Source organism: Vulpes vulpes, chromosome 12, assembly GCF_048418805.1.
Source record: "Vulpes vulpes isolate BD-2025 chromosome 12, VulVul3, whole genome shotgun sequence".
NCBI classification, from domain to species: domain Eukaryota; kingdom Metazoa; phylum Chordata; class Mammalia; order Carnivora; family Canidae; genus Vulpes; species Vulpes vulpes.
The window spans coordinates 97635489-97661283 of record NC_132791.1 but is presented as its reverse complement, the minus strand read 5'-3'; the positions used below and the strand labels follow the sequence as shown (position 1 = coordinate 97661283).

Sequence of the window (25795 nt, the reverse complement as noted above, 5' to 3'; positions counted from 1 at the left end):
CCCCGTTTATTTCCAGCCAGAACTGCAGTGAGGGCTCTTGCCCCGTTCCCCTCCCTCCTCCTCCTCCTGCCTGTGGACCAGCTGATGCTTCCCTGCGGGGAGGCCCCTGGGATGTGATGCGCCCCCTTCTCTTGGGGACTGAGAGCAGCACCCTGTCTTCTCCACAGCCGGTGGCCAGCATCCCCTGACCCTCTGGCCTCACCCGTCTACGCTTCCAAATGAGCTGGGCTGTCCTCAGGGCTCCTGGCTCGGCAGGGGCGCCTCTGTTGCCCATGTAGTCGGACCCTCCCTCTCCCTGCCAGTCACCCCCTTTCTGCTACTCTTCGGGCTTCCCCCAGGTCAGGACTCGATGCTCCGGGCCCCTGATGGCCCAGTCCTGCTGCCCCAGGAGACTCTGGGTCCTGGCTCCCCGTGCACCTGGACGGGCCTCTGCAGGTGAGCATCTGCCCCGCCTCTGGGCCCACCCCGGGCCACCCTGGGGCCGCTCCAGCACCCAGCCACCTAGTCAGAGCGCCCCAGGGCACATTCCTCCCCTGCTCCAGCCTCTGGGTGTTTTCAGGGCTTTTAGGACCAGCTCGTGGCGCTGAGGCCCCCGGGGTCCGACCCACCTGGGCATCTGAGCGTGTCCTTGGCCCTCGGCCCCGCTGGTCGTCGTCCTCCTCCAGGAGCAGCCATGGGGAGGCCACCTTCGGTCCCCTTTGCTTACTTTTTCACCCAGAACTTTGTGTGACATCTTTTTGGTCATTCCTTGAGGCATCAGCCTGAACACCAGTCCCGCAGAGATGCCTTTCCTGAGCGCCCCGTCGTTCTCGGTCCCACTGCTTGATTCCATGTCTTCCTAGTGCTGGTTATTCGGAAGAATATTTGCTCCCTTAGGAGATCACGGTCTCTGGGCCCCCCGGCCCCACATGCCCATTTTGGCCCACGTAGGTCCCAAATGTGGAGAGATTTTCGCCCACGCGCCTGTGCGGTGTCCAGGATACTTGGTGTCAAGGACGGCACTCGGCACGCGGTTGTGGTAACTACCTTAACAAACTGTTTGAACCACCTTCTTTTTCAGGTTGCTCTACTTTCTAGAGTTCCCGAGACGCAAATTTCTCAATTTATAGTCTCAGGCCCTCGCCACCATGGATTCCCACGGACTCTGTGAATTTTGGCTCTGAGTTCATCTTTGGTGAGAACTTGCTTCCCCGCGAGTCTCGAGGGTCTGGCTCCAGCAACCCTCCCCTGGGGTTTCCTTCTTGACCCTGAGGGTCCAACGAGCTCCTCTGGCTCTTATAATAATTTCCTGTACTTAGGAAGCCTCACAAAGCAGTTGGAACATGGAATACACGGCCACGTGCGGTGCAGACTTCACAGCTCCACTGTCTCCAGGGTGGATCATTTCGCCCACAGTCTGAGGCATCAGCCAGCTTTGGAGGTGGGTCCGGGCGGTGGGCAAAGGTTTTCTTTTTTTTTTTTTCTTTTTTTGGCAAAGGTTTTCTAATCCTGTTATTAGAGCAGTTATCAGAGTCCTGGCGTCATGCACGGAGCTCAGTTAGAAGTGCACGAAGGGCCTGGGATCTTAGCTCCAGCCCTCGGTGCAGGTGTTGAGACTCCAGCTCCGTTCAGATGCCCCGTAGGCCGCTCCCGCGTCCACTCCTGCTTGAATGTTCTCCTTGGTCCCGGCCCTCGCGTGCCCCCGTCTGGCACTGGAGCTGAGCATTGTGTACATATCTGGTTGACGCGATATCTCATCCAGCACTGGGTGTGCAGCCCACCATCTGGACCAGAGAATTCCTCCGGGTCAGTCTCCACCCTTTGTCTTATTGCCCCCCTGCCAAGACCCTACAGGCTGGGGAGTTTGCATTGTGCAGCTTGGCCTTTGGTCCTTGTCAACACACCTGCTTCCTCGTCCACTCTCAGAGGTGCTCCAAAGTACAAAGTCCACTGCCGGCACCCTGGGCACCCACCACAAGTACTTGCTCATTAAAGGAAAGAGAGTTTCAGTATTTTGTCATCCACAGCTGGCCTAGGGCATCCCCGCCCCCTCATCCTGGCAAACTATGGAGCCTGCAGGAGGGAGGAACTTCCTACTGCAGCAGATGGGAGGAGGGGTGGCGGCTGAGAAAAAGCCCAGGATTCCTGGGCAAAGGTGGAATGCATCTCTCAGCACTGATTTCTTTAGCCGGCCCCCAGCTTCACCCCGGTTCCCATGCGTGTTAAGGGGCGACACAATCGTAGCCATAAAGCCGCTAACCTTTGCCAGCCCTTATAGGTCAGACACGTGTCAAGTGCCTTAGAGAATAACATAAATAATAAATAATTACCACGATGATCACAGCAGTTGCCATATTTGGGCAGCGCCAGAGCTGTGACCACACGGTGTCAGTGACGTGGAACGGCCGTCCATCTGTTCGTCTGCGTACGAGTCTTACGTATCAAAGTACCCGAGTGCCCTTTTGTACTAGAAAGTTCTGATTTTACTTTTAGGAATTTCAAGGAATTTTTTTTTTTTTTTTAGCTTTTATGATATATTTAAATGCACGAATGTCTTACCTGCCACGAAACCCTGATAGACAAAGTCTGATATACTTTTTAAGTTTAAATAAGAAAATGAAATAAGATTAACAAAAACCCCAGTCCTTTAACCATGTGGGCCAGTCCCCCAGAGCCACCCCAAACCCTTCCCTGAGGTCTCTCCCTGCCAGGTGTCCTCCTACTTGGGGCAGGTGGGAACAGCGCCCAGCTGAGCTTTGAAGTCTTGTTCTTATAGGAGTATGAGCCTCTCGGAGGCTGTGCCACTCCCTCCCCAGGCCTCCAGCATCCCCTACCCCAGGGGCCAGTGGACAGCCCTGGGGGCCCTTGGACACTGAAGTGGTGAGGATGCCAGGCCTCACAGAGGCTCCTCCAGGTCGACAGTGCTCTTCTCCCAGGACAAGGGTCTCCAGTGGTCAGAGACAAGAGTCAGCTGCTCAGGGAAGGCAGGAGACAGCACTGCGTATGGTAAGAGTGGCCCGGGTTCAAGGGCCAGCTGACGGCCTCAGTTTTGTCATCCGTACAGTGGGGTGACGAAATACAAAGATTTGAATAATCTCCTATTTGCACAGTGCTTGCAACTTGTGTTTGACATAAACGCAGAATAAGGATTTGTTGAATAAATAAATGCCCTTGAATTCTGAAACAAGCAGGGCCCAGCTCGAGGTGCAGCAAGTGAAGGAAAAGGAGGGACTTGCCTGGAAGACAGAAGGAAGAGCTGCCCATCCCACCCCCCTTTGGGAAATGGTTTCATTCTTTGCCTCTTAAGACCCTGCAGGAGGGAGCAGGATGTCCCGACATATGCATGGCTCCCGCAGGAGGGGGGTGATAGCAGCGCTGGAGCAGGACACACCTGCACCCTCGTGCACTGCTGCCTCTCTGCTGGAGGACCTCCTGCCAGGGTGGGGCCGGGGCCCAGCATCATGAAGCTACGAGGCGGGGCCTCGTTCCTCCTCCCTGGCACCTCAAAAGCCCAATGAATAGCCCTCTCTGCGCCAGTGGATGCTTAAAGCTACGACAGACCTGACCTCTCGCCAGAAATTTGGTTTTCATTAGTGACCGAATAAAAGCAACACAGCGTAGTATGTATTATCCACGCTACAGTGTCTCACACTCACGTGTGACGTGAGTGCTGGCACAAAGAGGGGCGGGGAGGGGCAGGGAAAGAAAGAAAGAACTTATTTATAAAAAAGGTCAAACACTCGTTTATTTCCCTAAACATCTCTCTATCCAGGAGCAGGGTTTTTCAACCTTGGCTAAACATTAAATCCTCTGGGGAGTTAAAAAAAAAAAAAAGTCTGGTCGCCATCTGGTTGCCCAGGTCACATGGCCCAGCCCAGTGTGTTCAGTTGTTTTTTCCCTATAGTCAACTAGCCGAAAGCCAAAGTTACACATGGTTCTCAAAGTCCTGGCGGACTCGTCAGGAGCGGGGGTGGACAAATTTTTCCTGTAAAGGACCGGAGAGTAAATATTCAGCTTTGTAGGCCAATGGGACTGTTCTACGTGTGCAACTGTAGCGTGAAAACAGCCAGAGGTGACACCTATGTAAATACATGGGCATGGCTGTGCTGCAATAAAACTTTATTTACCCCAACAGATGGTGACGGGATTTGGTCCGTGGACTATAGTCCCTGCCCATCCCTACCCTAGAGGAGAGAAGGGGGGGCTTTCCTAAGTCACTCCTTGAACACCTCTGTATTTCCCCCTCCCAACACAAGAACCCTCCTTTTGCAAATCCATTCATAAAATTCATATCAAAATGAGCCAGCAGGCAGGTGTCCAACCAGATGGGCGGGGGGCAGGTTCCTGGAGTTGGATGCAGGGCACTCAGGGGCTCACCCCAGGCATGTTTCAACACTTTCCAAGATACAAGGTTTAAAACATGAAATTTTATAGAAGAGGGAAATCCCTTCACACACACACAAAAAGCACAAGCAGAAGCCAGCAAGAAGCTGGGGGACCTGGGACCCAAGTCGGCGATGTCACGCGTCTCCTCCCGGGGGGATGCACCCTGCAGAAAGCGTTGGCAGATGCACAGGCGGTGAAGCCTGTGGGGACCGATACTCACGACCAATAGAGCAGCATGAGCAGGAAGGGGCAGATGATGAGGGCCTGCAGGACCTGCCAGTCCCGGCACAGGGCGGCCAGCCCCGGCATGAGGAACTGCCCCGCCATGGCCACGAAGCTCGCCACCATCGTGATCATGAACCGTTTCCCAGGGGGGCACAGCTCTATTCCTGGAACACAGAAGGGACAAGAGAGACGTGAGCGCCCTGCCCCATAGCCCGGAGGGGCCACGGGTACACCAGGGTCAGTGCACTTCTCAAGCAACCCCGAGAACCATAAAATCACATTTATTTGCCGGCCGCCACGAGAGCCCTACATCGTACGTCAATGTTGAAATCCTTGTTTTTACAGCTGGATGGGCCGAGGCCTGAACTGGGAAGGGAGCGATCGTCGGTTGCTCAGGGTCACAGAGCAAGTCAGTGGCAAAAGAACATTGTGATTCAGAGTTGCCGAGCCCAGAAACTAAGAAGTGCTGCTTTGTGCAGGGATACATAGTATCTGCACCATGCAATTGCTCTTCCTCTGCTTTTGGGATGTTCCTGAGCTTGCTGTAGGGCAGGATCTCTCTCATGCCCGTGTGCATTCCTTCCCGTGACGATGCTGTACTAGGGGCCCCCGGAACCCCGGGATGGAGCACCAGGAGCGCCCATCTGCTCTCCCTCCTCCTGGTCCCGATGCCGGTGCTCCTTTGGAACCAAGTTCCAGGCAAGAACTAAGACCAAGGGCATCCCAGGTAATCTATCTGGATAAGACAAAAAAAAAAAAAAAAAAAAGAAAAAAAAAAAGAAAAACCCAAACCCTGCAGAAAACAATCAGTAAAGCAGATGTGGACTGTGTGGTGAACTCCTCCTCCATGCTGGGACTCTGCGGGCCACTGCGAACGGGGGTGTCACACGGCCCTTTCTCTGTCCCTACTAGATGGACAGACAGCTCCTCTGGCAGAGCCAAGCCTGATTCATCTGCAGGGCTTCAGAACAACACCACTGTCTGCCCTGGAAGAATGTCTCCCGAATGGAGGGACACCACGGGCCCCCTTGTTGGCAAGAATCTAAACTTTTGATTTGACCTCGAGTAAAAAAGATGGTCACAGAGCCTTCGGCTGGAGCCCCCGCGTGGCAGCCAGGGCACATCCAGGATGTGAAGTCCTGGAATCAAGGTCCCCAGGCACTGGAACACAAGCTCGCTTTATGTGTTTCCCCTCCCATGGAGCCCGTCGTTTGTTGGCCGGTCTCCTTCTACAGCACGCAGTATTCTCTAATGCTAGCGGGGATTTTTTTTTTTTTTTTCAAAGTATAGTTAAAATGACTCTTTAAAAAAAGAGGAGAAAAAAAAAAAAAAAGAGGAGAGACCCTTGGGAGACAATACTTTTTCTGCCCCTGTTACCAGAGACTGCAGATCCGCGGCTCTAGTCCATCTGCTGGTTGTGCAGGGATGGAGCAGAGGTAGCAGGTCGGAGGGGAGCAGGTTTGGGGGCGGGGCGGGGGGGACAGACGAACTGCACTTGGCCACAAGGCCACCGTCGGCCCTAATAAGGAGAGGGCACCAAGCGGGCTGGGGTCTACCCCGGCTCGACTGCAGGGAAAGGATAATAAAGTCACCGAAACGTCCCTGCTACACTGCCACAGACACACAGATGATCCTCACAGCCAGGGGGAGCGGGCCTCGCCGCACAGAGCCTATCCAGGACTTTCTACCGGTTAACTGAGGACACAGGACTCAGCAGCCCTCTCCCAGCCACTTACAGAGATGCTGTTCAATAGGCACGGGCGGGGTTCCTTTAAATGATCACTTCTAGGGGGACTGGGGTTTTCACCCCAGACCTGGCGTTTCTGCTCCTGAAAGTAACGGATCGGGGTCTTTCCAGAAAAGCCACACCAGTGCAGGTGCCAGCTCGCACTTCGCAGGCGTGAGCAGTGGACCTGCTCCGGGCTCCGCGCAGGCTCATCTCAGATAAGGGGACTTGGCCCTTGGCCCCTCGGGTGAGCGTCGAAGTCGGAGACGCCGTCGCAACCGCACGTGGCTCCATGCCCGGGGCGTGCTGGTGCAGCGGGCACGGCACAGGGCCTGCGCGTTCTCTCGCTGCGCTCCCTCCAGGGCTGCGTGCACGGGGCGGGTCTGACCCTGTCCGCAGCTCCGGCAGCTGCAGCACGTGCAATCCCACACGCCCGTCTACACTCCGGCTATCGCACCGAGGATCACAAGGCAGCTTCCCCGACTAGGGCGCAGGCTTGTGGCGGCCCAAGGAAGTCTGCCCCTTGGTGGGCAAGTGATGCCCCACCCCCCGCAGCAAATGTCACGCTGTGACTGGCCCATACGTGAGCCTTACTGTTCATATGACAATGACTAACCCACATAGCCTCTCTCCCGTAGGGTTGTCTCATGTCCGTCCTCCGCAGGTGGGCTGCGAATGGATGCTCTTACTCCTCAGGAGGTCCCGAAGGATCTACACCACCCAAGAGCTCCCCGGAGATGCAGACCTCAGGGCCCACCCAGACCTCCAGAATCAGCGTCTGCATTTTAGCAAGAGGCTAACCGCACTTCCCCCAAACACGGTTACCCTCCCCCACAGCGCGGCAGGCATTCTTGCCTCCCAGACGGAGCGTCACAGAGATGAGTAAGCAGCATCCTTTGCTGACCTCTCTGCTCCTGTTTTTGCAAGGAATCTTAGCAGAGACCTCATGCTCTATTTCGCCAGGTAGGAAAATGGAAGAGCACCCTAGCTGATACGTGCACTTTAGCATTCCTGCCAGGGCAACGGAGAAACATGACAATCTGATGTAAGGACGCAGGTATGACACTTGCACATAATGACCTCTCTGCCTTGGCTCACCAGGAATTCTTTCCAAAATGCCTGAGATCAACTGTGTTCTGAAGGTGGCTATAAAGATGTTAAAAAAAAAAAAAGCAATTATCAAAGAACCACAGGCGCTTCAGGGTTGCCATTAATCACAGGTTCCTTTTGGATGATGAGAAATCAGTTTTCCTGAAGTGGAAGAGAGGAAGAAATACATCAGGGCATTAACGCCTTAGGTCATGGCATTGGCAGCAGGGGGCACGGAAGGCCGGTGGATGGTTCCTGCCCACCAAGGGTCTGCTCCCAGCTCTGGTGACAGGAGCACTTGGCGCAGAGGCTGACACACCTTGGAGACACCTTGGAGACACCAGGCCAGGGCCACGGGCCTTGGGTTTGAAAGGCAGGGAAACCTGCCAGCAGCAGGGACTGGCGTCTCCGGTGCCCCCGCCTCCCCAGGACCCGGGGATCGTGGAGAACAGGCCACCGGCAGCACCTGGGTGGTATGTCGGCCCTGAAGTCATCTAAGCAGGGTTTCACTTACGGGTAGCAACCGTCCCCCTTCAATATGTAAAATAATAAAGGTCACACGCACAAAAATCATCTTAGGTGAGGGACTGCAGATTCAAGTATAAAAAGCCCAGATTCTGGCGCCAGACAGCCTGGGCTGGAATCCGTGCTCAGCACTTAGAGCTTGGGACTTTAGAGCTTGGATCAGCCATCTGCGAGCTCCGTGCCTCAGGCTGGTCATCTGCAATATGGGCTATTTCGAGCACTAAATAAGCATAGAGTGCCTGCGTATAGAAAATGTAGTACGAAAAAATTAAAAAAAAAAAAAAAAAGGGATCCCTGGGTGGCGCAGTGGTTTAGCGCCTGCCTTTGGCCCAGGGCGTGATCCAGGAGACCCGGGATCGAGTCCCACATCAGGCTCCTGGTGCATGGAGCCTGCTTCTCCCTCTGCCTATGTCTCTGCCTCTCTCTCTCTCTGTGACTATCATAAATAAATAAAAAAAATTAAAAAAAAAAAGAAAATGTGGTATGGTGGCTTTTCCTAGCAATCCTATGGATTATGACCACACGTAATAAGATAATTATTGCCAAGTCGCTCTTTGGTCTCATTAGATCTTTTTATTATTCACCTGATCTGGTGAACTTCAGGGTAGGATGGAAGGGGCACCGGGCTGGCTCAGTTGGTAGAGCACACAACCCTTCATCTTGAGGTTATGAGTTCGAGCCCCACACTGGGTGCAAAGGTTACTTAGAAAAATATAAATGAACGAATGAATGGATGGATCAATTCACGGTTGGACTAAATTTTGTTCAAGGAGACTCAACAAGAGAACCTACGATGACAGTCTACACTTGTTCTTCTCCACGTATTTTATTTCACTGTTCAGGCCCAGCAACAATCCATCAATTAAAAAACAGAACCAAACGAATCCAAGAAAACCGTATCAGAAACCTCTACTGTTAAATTACTCTTCCCCTAACGCCGTAACAGAAGGCTGAAAAGCTACTCTTCCAAGCTTGACAGACTGACGGTAGGCAGAGGAATTGCAGAACCTTATGAGAATCAAGCAGCGTGGGATTGCATCTTAGTGGAGGCATTCGGCCTGTAGAAGAACGAGGGATCACAACCACAGCAGTCTGAGCATGCCGGGTACAGGGGCAGCCCCACGCCCCTCTGGGGACGTGTGCAGAAGCATGGCTCTGGGGCGGGAGATCTTTCCGGGGCTGTAACCCTGGGGAGCTTTGCTTTTTAGAAGCCTTTGGGTTCCTACAAATTTCCTGGAGGACAAGAAGTGTGCTACCCAGATCAGTTGGTCTAGGTGATGGAGCTGGTCCTCCAAGTGTGAGGGGGTCACGAGCCGGCCCACCTGGCTCCTCCTTGGGAGGAGGGTGTGAGGGTCAGTGTGATGGGTCAACGTGATGAGGCTAGGTTCTCAGGGAATTCAATCAACCGTCATCTAGGTGTTGCTATCAAGGTATTTTTAATAGATGTGATTGAAGTCCATAATCAGTTGACCTGAAGTAAGAGCGATTATCCAGAAGAATCCGGGTGAGCCTGACTCGCTCGGTAGCAAGGCCTTACAAAACAGAGCTGAGGCTTACCCAAGGAAAAACAGAGCATCCTGCCCATGGACCCCACGCCCGAGGTCCAGCCTGTCCTTCCTGCCCCCCTGCCCTCCGGATTTCAGACCTGCCTAACCTGCCCCCATAGCTGCGGAAGCCCGTTCCTTGTGGAAGATCTCTTCCTCTATGTCCCCTCCGGGTTCTGTTTCTCTGGTTGAGCCTTGATAGAGAGGTCAGGCTTCTTACACCACATGGGGTCACACAGAGCCCCCACGAGGCTAGCAGAACCAGATGAAATCAGCCCCAAGGTCTGAATGGCGTTAAGGGTGCAGAGCCCCCCAGGTGGGTCCAGGTGGCTCCAACAGTCACATCCAGCTCCATGGTGACCTCCGACCCAGGGGCTCTCTCTACGGCTGGTGACAGGGCACCTCTGGGGGAACCTGGCCCACTTGGAGGTGCTATAGGCAGAGCCTAGGAGTTAGGGGACAGTTACAGAGAAAAGTGAAGTTCCCCCAGAGAACCCCCTGAATGTCCACCAAGAACCTCACCCTGTGGAACATCCTTAGCTCACACCAAAGGCTCTGGCTTCTCGTTTATGCACTCTGCGTCGTCACGTTTAGCCTAATGGGTTTTAAAAGCCTACGGTTTAGCTGGTATTCAACGCCAAATAGTAACTTTGGAAGCTCCTTGCTGATACAATTTAATTAGGAAAAAAAAAAAAAAACGATGCCCTGTTCAGACAGAGCAGAGTGTCTGCAGATCTGCACCCTCAGCACCAGCAGGTGCACCTGACCCCCGCTCGGGCCCCCTCTGGGGGTGTTGGACCAGCAGCGCTCCGCGGGCCGAGAAGCTTCCATGCAAGGAGCACTGGGTGAGAGACAAAGCTCTGCACCAGCATCACACGGAGCTCATCTGTGCTTCGGTGTCTAAGGGATCTGCCAGCAGGAAATATTCTCCTCCCACCTTCCCCACCCCCGCTGGATTACCTAACTGTTCGCTGGATTCAGGAATTACGATGGTTTGGTTTAAAAAAAGTGGAACCAGGCTTAAAAAGACACGTCCCATCCTTCTAGAATATCTAAGTGAATGAAACATAGTCCTAATTCCTTCTCAAAATACTTATTTCAAAAACTCTGTGTATGCTTGGACGGCTCTATGTTCTTGGGATTGTCCAATGCTCCTGGCCTCTTCTAAAATGAGTCTACGGGGGACGCCTGGGTGGCTCAGTGGGTGAGCGTCTGCTTTCGGCTCGAGGTGTGATCCTGGGGTCCTGGGTTCGAGTCCCGTATCCAGCTCCCCACTCAGCAGGACATCTGCTTCTCCCTCTGCCCCTGCCCGCCACTCATGCTCGCTCTTTCTCTCAGATAAATAAAAATGTTTAAGTTTTATAAAAAAGCACACCCTCCTCCTAACGGGTTCAGCGCGCTTTCAGTGTACGCCCTACCTTACGAGACAAGTGGCCCTTGCAGCTGCCCTTGCTGCCCTGCCCCGGGTCACTCGGACTAGACCCAAAACACCCGTGCACACAGGCTGAGACCTCACAAGTCTCGGGAGAGGGAGGCAAGGCCCACTCAGGGAAGGACAGTGCCTCCCCAAACCTCAGTCAAGGACCAAAACATGATGCCTGGGGTGCTGGGGGGATGGAGAGACCCACGGAAGCACGGGGGGCGAGCCCACATAACGGCGCCTGGGCCCGTGCGTCCACACCGCACGGCAAGGACACATGCCCTTCACACAGGCCGCGTGTCCAGACTCGCGGTCCTCACGGAGGGCGCCTGCTCTCTCTCTCCTCTGCCAACCTTCCTCCAGGTCAATCCAGGAGCTCGGAAGCACCGCAGGCTGTAGGGGGAGGCCCTGCTTTCCCCAGGCCGTCCTCCCACCTCCTCGGGGAGACCAGGCATCGGCCACACCACCTGCTGCGCTCAGGCTCGGCCCAGCCGCAGGCCCCCAGGGCCCCCCCAAGCAGCTCCCGTGTCCCTGTGGGCTCCCCCTCACTTCCCTGCCAGCTAGGAGCACTCCCGTCCAATCTCTCCCGGCCTCCTGCCACCTGGCACCTGCGAGTCCCTTCCCGCTTCCCCTCAGCCACCCTTCCGGCCGCTTGCCCACGTGCCACTCCATAATTAGAGCCCTGGTGGGGGACACAGGGCCCCCGGGATCCTGAAAACCAGACCTCCGGGCCTGTGATTGTGGAGTTCCCTATCATAGCGACAGGGCCCGGGACTGCCGGTCGGGTGGACTCCAAGAGCCTTCAAGGGTAAGACTGTAAACAGCTGTTATCAGACGGAAGGGCTGCAAGTCCTCCCTTCCCCGTGCAAAGCTCCCTTTTCCTCTTCATTTAGGACCTGCCAACACAGAGGAGTGGTCGCGAGAGTCTGGAAGGCTGTTGGCTCTATTTAGAGACAGAGGAAACAAACACAGAGATGGAGCTATTGCCTCCAGATCGCGCTCCCGCGTCTGCCAGACATGCGGACAGAGCATCTGAAGCCCGTGTGGAAGTGCTGCATTAATTACCAGTTGGGCGACCTACTGTGGTGCCTACTGCCGGCCTGGGTGACAACTCCCACGTATCGGGGGTCAAACACTTCGGGTGGCATTTGTCACACGTTAAACTCAATCTGCACGACTCTATGATCTAAGTATTATTATTATAATTATTTTTTGAAGCTCATTTGACACAAGAGGCCCCTGAAGCTCAGAGGGATTATGTGACTCATGGAAGATCACAGAGCTGGGGAAGGCACTAGGGAGGCGGTGAAGCCAGGTGCCCCCCTGCGCACCCTTCCTCCACCTGCAGCAGGCAGGAGCTGTCTCCCAACAGAGCCCCGGTGGCTGTGGCCTCAGTGCTGCGTTCCTGCCAGAGGCTCCTCCGCCTTCACTCACCGCCCTCCCAAGGGCCTAGGACATTGCGTGGCACAGTAAATCTGTAGAAGCTCATCTTCCATGTGAGTCCAGGATGCTGATACACCAGTAGGCTGATCAACATTTGGGGAAACATCAACCGTAAACCCCAGCTGCCCAATGTGAACCATAAAGTTCAGTTTCCTTCCTAATAATAAAATTATTTCTATTACTTCAGTGTTTTTTTTTTTAAATAACATTATAATTCCTCAAAATAAGGAATGGGGATTTAAATGCTCACTGTTTCTGCTCAGAAACACTATTTAAAAACAGCTACTGATGTTCGGCAGCACATCCTTAAGAATTTAAATGAATACCGCTGTTTTTCTTTTTTTTTTTGTGTCCTGGTATTTAATGAGAAGAAAGATCCAAGGAGAGAAATGACTTCAAACACCAGAACAGCCTCAAGCCCACTGAAATCCCTGCAGTTCAGATCTGCGGCTCCTTTTCAAGCTCAGCAAACTCACAGAGACAGAGAGTGGGTGATTTTAGGGTCAAGAACACACTTTAGAAATTACTGTCCAGGTTTTGCAGCTGCCAGTTCCAAAGTAACCATCCTCAGTCCTCATTTTCCCTGGTACGGTCCATGCTATGGATCAAGAACACACTTGCTGATTGATCCTGTTTGCATAATTAGATTATGCACGGGGCCAAAGGAAGCCTCCCAGGCCTTGGGATTTGAAACAGCAGGTGTGGCCAAATAAAAGAGTCCTAAATTAGTTCCAGCCCTGACTTCCAGCAGCATGCACTGAGCTCCCCAAACGTCAGAGGGCAGAGATTGCCCAATTTTCATTTCTCCTCACCACCATCATTGCCAATAGTGTCGTTATTTTAGGAGACCAGCAAGCAATCAAGAACTTGGGGCTGAGTTTATGACGACTAGAATATATCTCGATATGAGTTCATAGGATCATCACTCGCAACGTGTAGCCACAGTAAATGCATTTCATTCTTTGGAATAACATTCCTAAATAGGGAAGAATTATTAGTAACTTAGTCCTTCTAAACGAGGCGTTCCTCTTTCCTTATTTTCTCATCTTCCCATCTTCTCTTGTATCTGTACTTTGTAAAAAAAACTTTTGAAGGTTTGCATATTCGAGAAGAAGAGAGAAGAGTGTAATCAATCCCCATATACCATCTGCTAGGGTCAGCAACGATCAATGTTTTGCTTCTCTTGGTTCTTCCGTTTCTTTTCTCTCTTTCACTCTTTCCTGTAATATTTTAAATCAAGGGCAGCGGTTTAGCGCCGCCTTCAGCCCAGGGTGTGATCCTGGAGACCCAGAATCCAGTCCCATGTCAGGCTCCCTGCATGGAGCCTGCTGCTCCCTCTGCCTGTGTCTCTAGACCTCTCTGTGTATCTCTCTCATGAATAAATAAATAAAGTCTTTAAAAAAATATTTTAAATCAAACGCTTGATATCAGGTCTTTCCATTTCTAAATACGAATGTATGGATGGCTCTTTATAAAAAGGGGACATTTCCTTACATAAAGACATCATCACATCCAACAAAATCAACCATAATTCTTTAATGTTATTTCATATCCAGTCTGTGTCCACATTATTCAATTTCCTCAAAAAAGTCTCCATCTGGTTGTACTCCAAGTCGGGTCTACATGTTGCACATCTCCTAGGCTTCTTTCAAGCTAGGGAAGCCTCTCCCCATCTCCTTCTCCCCCATGGCACTGTCCTGTCAAAGAAGCCAGACGGGTTCTGGGTTTATGGGATTACCTTCCCGTGGTTCTTTCATACTCGAAACTGGAGGCTAGACCTAAAGATCTGGTTGGACTCCAGTTCAACGTTTTAGGTAAGAAGGGTTCCTGGGTGGGCCTGCACTTCCTGTCGCAGCACCCAGGAGGCACACCTGCTTCAAATGATGTGAAGATTAATCAGCCATGGGGGGCGGGGGTGCACCTCAGCCTCCGGTCCTGGAATCATTTGCTAATAACATTCTTGCTGGTTTTGATCCTCTGATGATCAGTGCCCACATCCGTGATTTCATTGGGGGCCTCGAAATGCTGATTTGGTTTTCCGATTCCCGTATTCATTTTCTCACCTTGAATTATCTTGTAAAGGACTTTTATTCACCAACGAGGGTGATTTTTTTTTTTTTTACCTAGAAACGTAGTTAATTTGGAAGAGGCCGCAGTATATAATCATGATCACTCCGGGTGATGGATAATTTCACATGTCACGTCACCCTTCTACTGCACTCAGCAAAACAGAGCCTTCTGCGATTACTCAAGACCTCAGGTGATCTCCACCCCCAACCCCCTGCTCCGACATCGTCATCTGCCTCCCTACCCCTCCTTCAGGCCACTCTGGCTACAGTGGCCTCCTTGCTGCCCTTATTGGCCATCCCTGTGCCTGGGACACCGTCCCCGGAGTCACATGGGTCTCTCTTCCCTTCCGTAGGGTTTTTGCCCAAGTGGCACTGCATCAGGGAAGCTCAGTCTATGCCGAAGAGTAATCCTTACCCCTTCTCACTCCCTGAGTTTCCCCTGATGACGTATCACACGGGTGTTCTTAGAACACTGCTTCTCAAGCGTGGACCACCAACACCAGCAGCATAGGCATCACCCGGGAGCATGATGGAAACACAAATTTGAGGGCCTTTCTCCAGATCTACCAAATCACATCTGGGGTTGAGTCCAGCAAGGTGTGTTAGCCAGCCCCGCAGTGATTCCGATGATCCTCAACGTTCAGACCCACTGCAGTGGGCTTTACCCATATTGGATCACTTCATCATCCTCTCACCCTATGAGGTAGGTACGGTTCATCGCTGCATTTTCAAGGTGACGATACATAAGTTTCCCGGCCCTAGGCCTGTGGGGACTTGGATTCAGGGGGGCCCCAAGGCAGGGTCTCAGAATCTGCATTTCTAACAAGTTCCTGGGTGATATAGATGCTGCAGGTTCAGGGGCCGCACTTTGAAAATCACTGCTCTGAACCCTGCAGGCAGTTGTATACACCAGGATTAACTCTCCCTCCAAAGCATTAGCATATGAATAAAACAAAACAAAACTACGTTAGAGCTCCTAACACCTGTTGGCTGACTGGCCTTGGAGGGGCTGGATGCCTGCTTTTTTTCCCTATCACTAGGATAGGAAAACTGCCTGATGGGCAAGGCAGGCAGGGGCATAAAAGACCTGGGGTTGCAAAGAAATCTATTTTCTCTATCTCACAGGAAAGGAAACTCAGAGAACACCCACCGGGCTGGTGGAGTCAAATGCCCTGCGGGTAAGAACCTGGCGTGAGGGGTGGGGCCTGAGGCGAACCACCCAGTGCTTGCCTGGATTACAGACCTTTAAATTCCATTAGACAAGACAACACTGTCTGGGTCACACAAAACATGCCCAGGGTCAGGGTCCGGCCACGCGTTGCCGGCCTGCAGCCACTGAGCCTCGCCCAAACTGCTCATTCCACTCAAGGGGAACGTAAGGTCGCGGGGTTACTTGGCAGCAGCAAAAGCAAGCGGGGATTCCAAGCCCGGGGCTCGCTGGGCTTTACTACGTGGCCTCTGGACAACACCAGTCCCCTGGATTGCTTCTGGTTTACTTTTAAATGGAGATTGCAATAAAAGCAAAGATCAAACTTGATGTGACATACGTCCATTAAAATGAGTTCTCTCCTCCTCCACCAGAGTGGAAAACCCCTTGGCGCTATATTTAGCCTTAAGAGCATCACCCAATAAAGAAAAGGTCACATCAGGCCAACAGCTGGGGAGGGATTCACGAGAACTAGGTCTGCGGGGAGGGGATCCGCGGGCCAGAAGGAGCACGAGTGGTTTCCTCTCAATCCAAGTGAAATGGAGGGTTCTCCGCAGAAGTGAGCAGGAGGTTCCGAGAGGCCCTTGCATCCGGCGCCGTCTCGCCCACAGGGCCGTCTTGTTTCCAGTTTGTCTGACTTGCTGCTTGACTTTGAACTTCCTGCGCGTGGGGTGCGGGTGGGGAGACGAGGAGACGACATCCTCCGTGGCCAAGTGTCTCCTCCCAAGTGGGAGAAAGGCCTCCGCGGGCACAGCTCTGAGGTCGCCCCTGGGGACCTGCACAGGCCGTACCGTGTTGGTCACAGTCACGCCCTGCGGCTCATACAGTGTGGGCTCGGCCGGTACAGGCTGAGTGGCCCGTTATAAGCTTCAAGTGAGGCTTAGGGCCCTCCTCAGCCGAGGGCCCCGTGTTTGCCAAGCTCCTGCTCCGCCGGGCTGCAGCGCAGACCACCGGGCGAAGCCTACGGTGACGCACCGCAGTGTGGCCTCGAGGCAGCCGTCTGTCCGGCCCAGCAGGGGCCTGGCCTTCCCAGTGGGGAGCGTGCCCTTCTCTGCTGGGGGCTCCGCGCCCTCCGGCTGCAGGCTCAGGTCCTGACCCCGGGGCACCAAGCTCAGGTGCTGCTCTGCTGCCCCCGGAGGCGGCTGCTGGGGCGCCCGGGCCCTGGGCCCTCGGCCCTGCCCTGAAGGTGCTCCCGGTCACCCGCCCCTTGCTGGAAGCAGAGCGCTGTGTGCCTGCGTGTGCGTGTGTGTGTGTGTGTGTGTGTGTGTGCCTGTGTGTGTGTGCGCGGCGCGCGCTGGCACGCTTCCTCCTCCGGGGTGTGGCCGCTTACCTGGGCCCCTCCCCGAGCTCCCCAAGGAGCTGGACCCCGGACATGTCCGAGCCCGCGGCGGATCGCGGACCCCACCGCACAGCTGCGCACAGCTGTTACACCGCAGGGTCGCTTGCGAGGCTGGGTCACGTCCACCCCAAGCGCGGCCTCCGCACCCCGCCTGCCCAGCCCGTGGCTCTCCCATGACACCGGTCCCCACCGCTCCCAGTCCCCTGCCCCCTCAAATCCCCTCCCAGCCCCCACGGCCCAGCTGTCCCTGCACCTTCCCTTGCCAATTCCCAGGCCACCACGCCAGATGTGACCCCCTCCCTCTGGACCCCAGGGGCGGCGCCGCGCGTTCCGGAACCTCTTCCTCTGCCTTGGCCCGTGCAGCCTGGGCCTCCGCGACCACGAGAGCCCTGCTCGCTCTTCTCTGCGTCCTTCGTACTGCCTAGCGGTGCGCTCAGCAGCTGCCAGATGCTCCACAAATGTTTGCTGAATGCAAACAGCAAAAGTGAGAGAGGCGCGATTTTCCACGGGAGCCAGAAAATCTGGTTAATTGAGAAAGGACGGCAGGTCGCATTAAGCAGGTTGACGTGAGGCCACCGGCATCTGTCGTGAATGGAACCTCTGAGGGCTCTCTGCACCGGACACGAATGCAGTGAGCTCCCCAAAGCCCCTCTACAACCTAAGAGGCCGCGGGCCCATCGTTAGAGGGTACCTCGGCCCCCACTCGGCCACCCCCCCCCCCCCCCGCGGTATCTGCTGCTTAAGGTGGAGCGTTCACGGAGCTGCTCCAGTGGGGCTGGGCCGCGGTGATGGCACCTGACCCTTACTCAGGGCAGGCACCTGTCAGTCACTGCGCACGGCCCCTTTTCTTTTTATTCTTTTCTCTTCACTCCTGCAGGGCAGCTATTAGGTCTGTTCTGTATGGATGGGATGAAGCGGGCTTGGCCAGGCTCAGTGGCGCAGCCAGGTTCACGTGCAGGGGGGCGAGGGACCTCACCCACGTCCTGCTTACACGGCATCTGTAGGACCCCCCTCCCTTTGGGCAGGAATGTCCTCACGTGAAGTCCAGCAAAGACCCCTGAAGGACTCTCACATGGCAGCTGCTAGAGGGAAGGGGCAGATTTGAAGCCCAGGTCTCTGTGAGCCCCGCGGGGGAGGTTGCAGGAGGGAAGGCAGGACAACCTGGGTCTGTACTCCCTGCGTGCTGCTGTGCATGGGGTGTGTGAAGGGTGTAGACAGCCAGCATGGGAGAGGCCCAGCGAGGCCGCGGGCTCAGCCTTGGTGACCCGCGAGTAACTCCCCCGGGGACTAAGTTTTCTCATCTGGAAGAGGAAGGTTGGCGATGTGAGGATGCCACCCCAGGACATGCCACTTTGGTAAAAGGACTGGTTTTGAGCTCAAGCAGCTGAGAAACAGCAGATACAGGCAAAGCGTCTCTGCCCTCCTCCTCCTTTCTGCCTAAAGGCAGGGCGATACATTTTTCTTTGTGAAGGTGTCCCTTTCCCTCTCTTGTCCCCAGGAAGAGGAAACGAGATGACTCTTGTCACCGGAGGTGACACCGACTTGAGTCCTCATAACACGGCCTTATCTCCTACTACTTCCCCTACAGAGTTACATCTCCACAAAGTGCCAGCCCTAGAGGTGTGAACCTCTTTCCTTTTGAAGGCAGCCTCCCCATATATTACCGCTCTTCGTTAAAATTATATAAAAAGCTCCCAGGCCTAAGTGAGAAGGCTAACCCCTTCTTTGGGGTTTTACTTTCTTTTCTGTGAGACTTTGTGTACACACGAAAATTAAAATATTACCATCAAATAAAATCTGTATGCCTTTTGTCAGTTTAACTTACACGGCCCCAGACACTGGACCTAAGAGGGTAGAGGAAAAAGATCTTTCCTCCCCTACAGTTGCACTCCTAAAATCGTAACATTTTTTTTTTTAAATTGTGTGATACTTTTTGGTGATTTTTACTGAAAAAGAACAATGCTGTTCGAGCAAGAAAAGCCTGTGCAAAGTCAAAAGTGCTCAGTTATATGAGAAGACGGTAGACTTTTGGATTTCTTCCTTTTGTCTGAGAATGTTGGCTCTTTCCAGCCCAGAATGCTACACCATTAAGAATGCTGAGATGGAGAATAAGAGGCAACAGAGATACCAAGGAACGGGCCTCAGGAAGCGGATTGGGGGATCCAGGAGGGCTTAACAGAGAACAGAAATCCCTAAGCTGAAATCTAAGAGACGGTGGTGGTGGTGGCGCCAGATGGTGGGCTGGGGAGAGAACACAAGAGAGAACAGTGGGGTCAAAGGAGAGGGTAGGCAGTCATTCCTTAGCCCACATGATGGCTTTGCGGCTATTATTCCCACCACAACTAAAATCCACGCCAGCTTGCTGCCTGCCAATCGGGGTTTCACATCCCTTAAAACTCCCCGCCAATTCTGATTAGAAGTAAAACTGGTAGGCTTTCCCCTGGCCTCCCACCCTACCCCCACTCCAATAACCGAGCACCATGCACAGAGGCCTTTGACGGAGACAGATGATGGTCTATCTTCAAAGACTGTGTCAAGCTTCGCTATAAAGCTTTGTGTTTCCTGCCCACTCCCCAGGTGCAGCTGAGTTCCCAGCCCTGGCCCCATCCCTCCTGGGGTGAGAGCCTCAGCTTTCCAACTCATCATGCCTCAGAGCATCTGCCCAAAGGCCAGGTTCCTGATGCAGATGTACGGGATTAAATACGACTATATCCACGAGAAGCTACCTTCTTTCTCTTGCTTTCCCACAGGCTCGCCTACAAAAAGAGTTTTATCCAAGAGAGACAGGTTGGGTGGGGAAGGCAGTGGAGAGAATGGAAGCTTTGAAGCTGGTTGGACTTTCCATCTTCCAAGTAACAGGTACATGGCATTAAGCAGGGTACTTAACATACGCATGTCTCTCTATAAAAGGATCGTAGGTACTGTCTGCAAGAACTAGAGCAGGAATGAAAGAAAATGATGACATTCGGCAGCATGCCTGGAATGTCCGCTCTAACGCCTTGAAACAGCACATCAGTGTAATTCAAGGACACTAACCAACTGTGTGCTGGCCAGGGGCCCCCGCTCACAACCATAACAGAGGCTGTGACCAAAATGCCCCTTTAGTTCCAGGTAACCATGACATAAAAGAACTTCTGTAGAAGTTTCTAACTCTTGCAAAACTTGGGGACTTTTTGCATAAGAATGGCAACTTCCAAAATGACTGGATTTCTAACCACAGTATAAAGGCCTTGCTGAATGACCTACTGTGCAAAGGGGAGGTGTGTGGGGGGGGAGATTTCCAAGGTCTCTTGTGAAAAAGGATGGGACAATCGCCATAGCAAATTTACAGAGCAACAGAGCACAATTCTTATGGAAAACAGACGGGGTTGATGGGGAAAGCACAGCCCCACAATGTACCGAACACAGGAGAGCACAGAGACCTTCCCAAGGTATCTGTGGATTTTGATGGAGATCCATTTGGAATGGACACATTTAGCATTTGGAGAATGGAAGTCATTTAAGTTTAGAGTATTTATGTTTAAAAGAGTAGTGTTTTCACACCGCATTCCTTCTTTAGGGAGAAAGCTGAAGGGTAAGGAGCCCCATCTTTCATGTTCTGTAGGCACACGGTCATTAACATCACATTTTGCATGCAACGATGCCTTCCGATCGGTTCATACTATTAAAAATGGCCTGCTGTGAAGTCAGGGGTTATACGGCTCCTTCGAGTTCTTGGTTCTGAAGGAAAAAAATGTTGAGAACACACAGTACTTTGTGAAGTATACGCCAAGGCCGCGGACAGGCTGACCCGACTCATAGATGCCCTGATGAGGCACAGTGGAAAGAGCCTCCCAGAAACCATTCTTTCCTATCAAGTTGAGAGGAAAATAGTCAACACAAAGGATTTAAAGTCTAGAAAAGTTACACCACAGAATTTTTTTTTTTTTTTTTGTTCAAAAGATTTTATTCTAAAAGCCTACTTCTCACATGGTGCAAGACGAAGTCTTGAGGGCACATGTGAAGCTCATGTTTAGCAAGACAACTGTCAGGCCTCACTGGAAAATTTCTAAGTGGATTTGTTTTGTCCTCTCGCCCCCTCTCTCTTTGGTCCAGAACATAAAAACACAGAAAAAGCCATTCCATTACTGCACTTTGGATGGGAGTGCAGTGGGCACTGGTTAATCATTTCTGTGGTATCAGGCGACATTCAAATGTAAATGTTGTCACACAAAACGATCCCAGACGTCTGGGGGTAAATGTTCAGCCAGCACTTCTGATTCACGCTGGGTTGCCTTTGACCAAGTTGACAGAAGAGGAGGAGGCAAAAGAGCAGAAACCAAATGAACAATTCATTTATCATCTCCATGTGTGACCAAAGCTTTCCCGCCTGCATTGGGGGTGGGGCGGGGTGGGGGCAGGAGGCGAGAAGAGAAGAAGCCGAGGGGAAAGCACAAGGGGAGAAACCTCCCAGCCCAGGCCTTGCCTCCCCCGCATCTGGTCTTGGAAGAACCAAATCCAACCTGTGTGATGTGCGTTATGCAAATAAACCACCCAAGTCAAGTCTTTAAAAAGAAAAGTTAACAGTTGTTTTTTTTTTTTTTTTTTTTTTTGCAAAGCCATATTACCAAGCTCCATGCCCTTCTGTCATTTCCTAACAACTCCTAGGGCTCAAGTGATTAAACGTATTTCAGTTCTTGGGGAGAGGACACAATGTGCCTTGCAGAGTTAGGAAGATAATCTAAGCTCAAAAACTCCTACGCTAGGAGCCTTTTGTCCTTCTAGGTAGAGGGTATTGGTTTAAATTCTAGATGAGTCCCGGTCCTCTGCCTAACATCAGAGAGAAGAACTTAATTGGAAAGCACAGACTGAGGTCAAAATGCAGGGAGCTGAGGTCCTGATTCACCAGCTTAAAACAAAATGCTGACAAAAACTAAGTTTTCTCTGGGACATACCCTCATCTCTCTGCCTGTGGATTTTGGATTTTGTTGGCGGCCTGCTGGGGACCTCGGAGCCAGGAGCCCTTGCATCCCTGCGTCCCGGTTCCAGTGGAACTTGAATTTCAAATCAAACCTGTTACGGCTTGATATTTTACAGATATATGTCTCCTTAACATAACATCGCTCTTTCAAGAAGCCTTTGTGTACTGTCGGAGAGAAAACCAGAGGCCCAAAATGGAGTCACTCTTGCCACGTCACCAAACTGGGGCTTAGTATCTAATCTGATTGTAGTTTCAACCTCTCCCAGGAATGTGGTTCCTCACCAGCCAGTCAGGAATTTTCTGGTCACTACCAATCAGGTCATCTGTCTCCAGGGCCCTCTCTGTCCCCCCAAAGGAGGCTGAAGTAATCTACTAATAAGACCCCTTGCTCCTTCCCCTAAAGGAGGTGACCTGGCCTAAAACCGTCCTTTGTTTTGCCAATTACTTCCCTGTCCTGTCTTCCTTCCTACAAAACCTTTATTTGTGTCCAACTCCTTGAAGCTCCCCGGTACTTGCTACATGGGTGCTGCCTGCATCGTGAATCAATCAATAAGGCCACTTAGATCTTTAAAACCTACGCAGTTGAATTTTTGTTATTTCACAGTAGCTAACAAATGGAGATAAAGCAAAACTAAAAAGAATATCTCATTTCATTTAGGCAACCGAATACTAAACTTGAAATGCAGAATGAAGTACAATGGGCCTCAGGAGCCATGCAAGGGAGGCCACCCCAGGTCATCCCCTATACTTTCTGATCTTCCTATGTGCAGAGGTCCCTGAAAGCAGTACTTCTCCAAGTGCGGCTTCTTTAACCATCTGCATCAGATTTCCCTGGGGCCCTATGCCCAGACCTATGGAACCAAGACACTTATAGGATAGAGCCCCATGAGGCCAGAGTTTAACAGGGGGATCCGAGAGATTCTGATGTACCCTCAAGGTTAAGAACTTTTGTCCTTAAGTGCCAGCAAAATTGCTGGGATTTTCCATCTACCTCAAACCACTACTGCATGAGGAACACCTGTTACTGTTGGGGAGGAAAAACTTTTCTATATCCTCTTAGGTTCAATCATCAGGGCTGGTGAATTAAACTAACAATGGGTTAGCAAGAGAAAAGACAAAGTTTACTGGTGAAGGTGAGTATGCAAGGGCTCGTAAAGAAGGTGGCTTAGAGAAGTGGTTAGAATTTAGGGATTATATACCATCTTAACGTGGGGAGGGAGTTAGGGTTTTAAGGAACGATAAATGGTAGGAAATGACCGCAAGATAGATGAGTGAAAGTACTGGAATGTAAGGTTTATCTTAGTAAAGTCTGAGCAATTTCTCATCTCGGGGGACAGGAGTCATGCTTTTTGTCTGGAAGGGAAGCTTCTCTTAAAGGAGGATTTCTGACCGTTGAATTCTTTTGGAAGGATCTGCTTTGAGGCTGTCAGCAGAGTGCGGAGAAAGCTTCTTCCTGCATCTGTCCATTCTCAAATGCCTTCATCACAAAATAATCCTTATGCCACAGTGGTATAGTCTGGATCCTTCATTAGCAAATGCAGTCACCTGCATCACTGCATTTATGCCTAACTAACTACATTCTTGTCACAGAAACAAGAGTCGTTCTCATTTCACAGGGTGGCCCCCAGGAGGCTGGTTATCAAATAGGCTCCAGTCATATGGTTTATAATATTTAGAACTTGAACTCACACCTTTTGATTTTAAACACCATATTTATCCTTTAACAACAAAGCAAACAACCCCACCCTCCAAACACACTAGCTTCCTTTTAGTCATCTCTTTTCAGTAAGACTAGCACAAGTTATCACCATGACTGTTAACGAGATCAGCCCTTAGTAAACTACACTTATCGACGAGGCCTCTATCCAGTGTTTGCTGAGACATAATTACACACTCAGCAACCACCCAAATGTCTAAGGACCATAGGTTGCTCTTGAATTGTCCATCTGCTTCCAAACCTAATGACACTGACTGATGACCACAGGGACTAGGATGTCGTTAAACCTAGTGAAGAGCTAATCATTGTCAAACACTAGTATCTGCTAAGCGAGCAGCTCTTACACAGGAAGGGAGAAAAAGGTTTCGTTTGGAAAAAGACAAGTAGAAATACAAGAGGGAGCAGGAAGGAACTCATACTCTATAAATATTTAGGACATTATTTCCGTTAGTACATTTTAGACTTGGTTCGTTAATTCCTACAATCTTTTAAGAGGATTTTTTTTTTTTTTTTGCTGAGGAATGACACACAAATTAGAATATACAGCCTGGTGTCTGATAGCATTGAAGAAATATCCTAGTTGCTGCAGCTTTTTCTTCCAGAATTGCACCTGTCCAATATAGCGACCACATACGACTATTTAAATTTTAACTTAATTAAAATTAAATAAAATTTTTAAAAATGTAGTGGCTCGGTGGCACTAGTCACATTCCAAATGTTCTATCGGAAGCACTGATCTAAACTCTGATGTTAAAGTGTTGAAATAAGGACACTTTGCAAACATTCTTGAGAAAATGTAAATACAAAGGAGGTTAAAATTGAACTCAAAAATTTTTTTTAAATCATGAAATATTTCAAGTACTGTTGACTCTTGAACAATGAGGCGTTAAGGGGCATGGACACTCCAATGCAGTTGAAAATCCAGATACAATTCTTGACTTTCTCCGCCAAACTTAACTACCAATAGCTTACTGCTGACTGGTAACATAAATGGTAAATTCGCATTCACATTTTGTATATGTTTTATGCGTTGTTTTCTTACAATAAAGTATAGAGAAAGAGTGTTATCAAAAATCATAAGAGAAAATACATTTATAGTAGTGCTCTGTATTTTCTTAAAAAAAAAACAACCCAACAACCATGTATAGGTAGACTGATGCAGTTCCAACCTGTGTTGTTCAAGGATCAACTGAACAGTAAAAAAGTGTAAAAAATAACAGAAAACATGTGGGTCCCCAACCCTGGGCTTGGTCAAATCTTTCCATTTGCCATCTTTTCTCTCTCTGCCTTTGCTTTCAGTGAGGGCAAGAAATAAAAACAACATATATATAGAAGCCCCCATTTTAATGAATCCAATAAATGCTCTACTGAGAAGTCCAAAGCCTATAAGCAATGGTGTTCAACCAAACCATGTGGTTAACATCCTGGGCTCTGGAAGCAGACAGCATGGGTTCTAAGTTCCCTGGACAACCAAGAACAATCCTAGAATGTTTGGAGTTCCATTGAAGGTTAAAGCAAAACTAATTTGGATGCCGAAGAGTGATTCAGAAAGATCCTTCTTCTAGAGGTAGAAATGGACCACACATCTTAGAAGAACCAATTTCAAACTTAAAGCGTATTAAAGTAATTGGACACACTCCTGCAATATCACAACCTTCGGTCTTTCTAGCTTCAGGAACAAGCTTCTTGCAAGCTATCAGCCGGCTGCCTCCTTAGAACAGAATAAAGGGGCTTGGGTAGCTCGAAGCAAATGCACAGGAAACATGAGTTTTTCTGGCAGCTCTGGGAACCTGGGCTGAGGCAACCATCTCTCTACTCTCCGTAAATCATTCAATACGTTTTAAGTGTCAGGAAACAAGGGGACCCCTCCCTGAGCAAGCTTCCATTATACAAAGAAAATGGCTATTTATCACCCAATGCCTGACAAAAGATCCATTGCTAAGTCTGTAATAAATATGACCCAATCCAAATGTGAAGAATCTATGGCTGTGTCAGAATTCTTTATTCTCTTCCACGTTAATGTCACTTCTATTATGCTCTCAAATCCAGAAGAGTCCAGGCATCAGCATTTGGGGAATGAGCACAGAGGTGTTTCAATGGCCACAGAGATTGCAGCGTTTGAGAAACAAAAGCGAAGACACATGTTTGGGTTTCATGCAATCCATC

General features: G+C 51.0%; 1 protein-coding gene across 4 annotated transcripts in view; it reads right to left on the bottom strand.

Annotated features, from left to right (window-relative positions):
* Positions 1 to 25795, bottom strand: part of SLC22A23 (solute carrier family 22 member 23) — a 163836-nt gene that overhangs the window by 39494 nt on the left and 98547 nt on the right. For 3 of the 4 annotated variants that reach the window (XM_072729219.1, XM_025982604.2, XM_025982605.2), the window contains exon 4: positions 4586 to 4754. In XM_072729219.1, the coding sequence (XP_072585320.1) occupies positions 4586 to 4754 (169 nt within the window). Of the gene's footprint in view, positions 1 to 4584; positions 4755 to 25795 lie in introns of those variants that run through there. The other variant, XM_072729220.1, reaches the window with a different exon arrangement.